The sequence below is a fragment of the Octopus bimaculoides genome, chromosome 25 (genome assembly GCF_001194135.2).
Source record: "Octopus bimaculoides isolate UCB-OBI-ISO-001 chromosome 25, ASM119413v2, whole genome shotgun sequence".
Taxonomy (NCBI): domain Eukaryota; kingdom Metazoa; phylum Mollusca; class Cephalopoda; order Octopoda; family Octopodidae; genus Octopus; species Octopus bimaculoides.
The window spans coordinates 2,641,322-2,643,783 of record NC_069005.1 but is presented as its reverse complement, the minus strand read 5'-3'; the positions used below and the strand labels follow the sequence as shown (position 1 = coordinate 2,643,783).

Below are 2,462 nucleotides of genomic sequence, written 5' to 3'. Positions count from 1 at the left end.
TATGTGTGTGTGTGTGTGTGTGTGTGTGTGTATTGAAATGTGTTGGCCTGGTACGTGTTGCGCGTGTTTATTATATGCGAGAAGATTTAAGCATCTCCATTCCATTTTCCATCACCAAGCACACTTCATTTGAGGTAAAATTCCCAGAGCTTCCGGCCTCTAATCAAGACCTCACACATACCCATTCACTCGCATCCTTTCACTCAAAACTTACAGCCAGGTTTTAGTTTCCAATATTTGTTCAACGCCAACGTCATTGTAGTCGGTGGATCGGCTTCTGTTAGCAGCGGTCCTGTTTAGTTAAAGAAAGGTGAAATATGGATATATCCATGTGAATACATACAAACATACATATACGTGATCTGATCAATAAGTATCCGGACTGCTGCCATAGTAATGAAGTTAAAATATGCAGAGTAAAACCGTTACATACGCACTAAGTTTTAACGTTCTAGCTCACTTCCGCTATAAATATCTGTGCTTTAAAGGAAGGTGTATAGTGTGTGATCGTCGCATTGACCATGATAGAGTTTGGTGTAATGGCGATACTTGCTCAAAGAACTACGCAAATTTGCAGGAAGTGTTTGAAGAGGAGGGTATGAGTCGCATATAAGTCTATGTGTAGTTCAAAGGTTTCGAAGATGGCCGAAAAAATGTCGATATGGACGAACGTTTTGGGAGACACGCAACCAGCAGAACTGAGAAAAACAGCGGAGATGTGTGTGCAGCTGTGAGGCGAAATTGTTGAATCAGCATCCATGAGTTATCAGAGGATGTGCAAATTAGTTGCGGTTCACTTCAGTCCATTAGCATTGATGATTTGGGTATGAGACGCATGTCTGCCAAGTTTGGGCCAACACTGCTTTCAGCTGACTAAAACGACACACGGATTTCAGTTGCAAAAGATCTCCTTGATTGTGTCGAAAACGATGAAAATTTTTTGAAAACTTTGTATAAGCCTCTGAAGAGGTATCGCCAAGCTTTTGGCAAAATTTGATGCAGATTTTCTACTCATCTTACACAGACATGATGATCGTCTGCTTCACGCCTTCATTCCAAGCACTGCTGTAAACAGCGGAAACGAGCTGGGACGGTAAAATTTAGGTCCCATGCACAGCAGAGCTGAAGGTCAGTATGTGCCATGCGGCTTTACTCTACATGCTTTAGCCCCGTTACTATCGCAACAGTCCGGATACTTGTTGATCAGACCACTTGCATAAACATACATAACCCTACATACATTAATACATGTATATATACATATGTAAAAATCGATGGTGCTTAAGAAAAACCATCGCAGAAAAAGCACATGAACACTATGAAGTAATTATAGTTTTTGAATCTGACGGAAAGATGCATGGTTGTATGTTGGTGTAATTGGCTAACACACTTGTCGCGAAAACAAAGACAGGTTTCAAGTCCCACGCGTAAGGAGAAACTTACTTTCGTCCGTCGAGGACTTATATACGCCATTATTAGACTATTTTCTTTAGTCTTTGCACAGCGATCGCTTATAAGCTTTGGGCTTATAAAATATTAATATATATATATATGTGCGTGTGTGTGTGTGTGTGTGTGTATGTGTGTGTGTGTGTGTGTGTGTATGCATATGTGTTTATATATATATATATATATATATATATATAAAATAAGAAGACAGTCACAATTTTGGATAATTCGTTATATATATATATATATGTACCTAAAGAGCAAGAACTTTCTATGTACATTTGACCTAATATTAAGCGAGCAAGGTGGGGTGAACCCTAAAACTTTCCGAGACAGATTCTTACGACAATTTAATACTGGAGGCGGGAGTTGAAGATGCTATCCGTAAAGCCGCTATCCTGTAGAAGAAGTAAGGCATGTGATGCTGCGACTGTATTTAGCAAGAATATATAGACACGTAGTTGTCTTCGAACATACACACAGGAATAGTCGTTTATATTAACATATATATAAATAAATAGATACGTATATACAAAATATATGAATATTTCGAGTTTATAATGTAACAATTTCACACAAAGACATATTATATATAAATAACTTATTTATACAGAACTACAAAAAGTTGTACAGATAGGAAGACAGCAAAACATAGATAGATAGATAGATAGATAGATAGATAGATAGATAGATATGTTTTTATTATAGCCACACAGGGCTGAACACAGAAATTGGACGAAATACAAGCGTAGAGTTTTTCATTTTCGAGGTGGGCTGGGTGGGACACACAAAGAAAAGTCAAATCAATAGGGATTGTAATCGTTGGGGTGTGTGGTGTACAAAAATTATAAATCTTCCCAAAAACGGGAATAAATATTGTTTACAGTTTAGGTGTATCCTTGGAGTGAAAAACCTACAAAAAAGCACCAAGGTCACCTCAGGCAGTTCAAAATGTACATAAAAGTAAGTACCTTTTCTCTCGTTTTCTCTTTTTGTTACAAATTAATGCTTAA

The 2,462-nt window shown here is 37.7% G+C and overlaps 1 protein-coding gene across 1 annotated transcript in view; it reads right to left on the bottom strand.

Moving 5' to 3' along the window:
• Positions 1-2,462, bottom strand: part of LOC106875678 (uncharacterized) — a 14,143-nt gene that overhangs the window by 5,880 nt on the left and 5,801 nt on the right. The window contains exon 2 of the mRNA XM_014923918.2: positions 215-292. Coding sequence (XP_014779404.1) covers positions 215-292 — 78 coding nt within the window. The remainder of the gene's footprint in view (positions 1-214; positions 293-2,462) is intronic.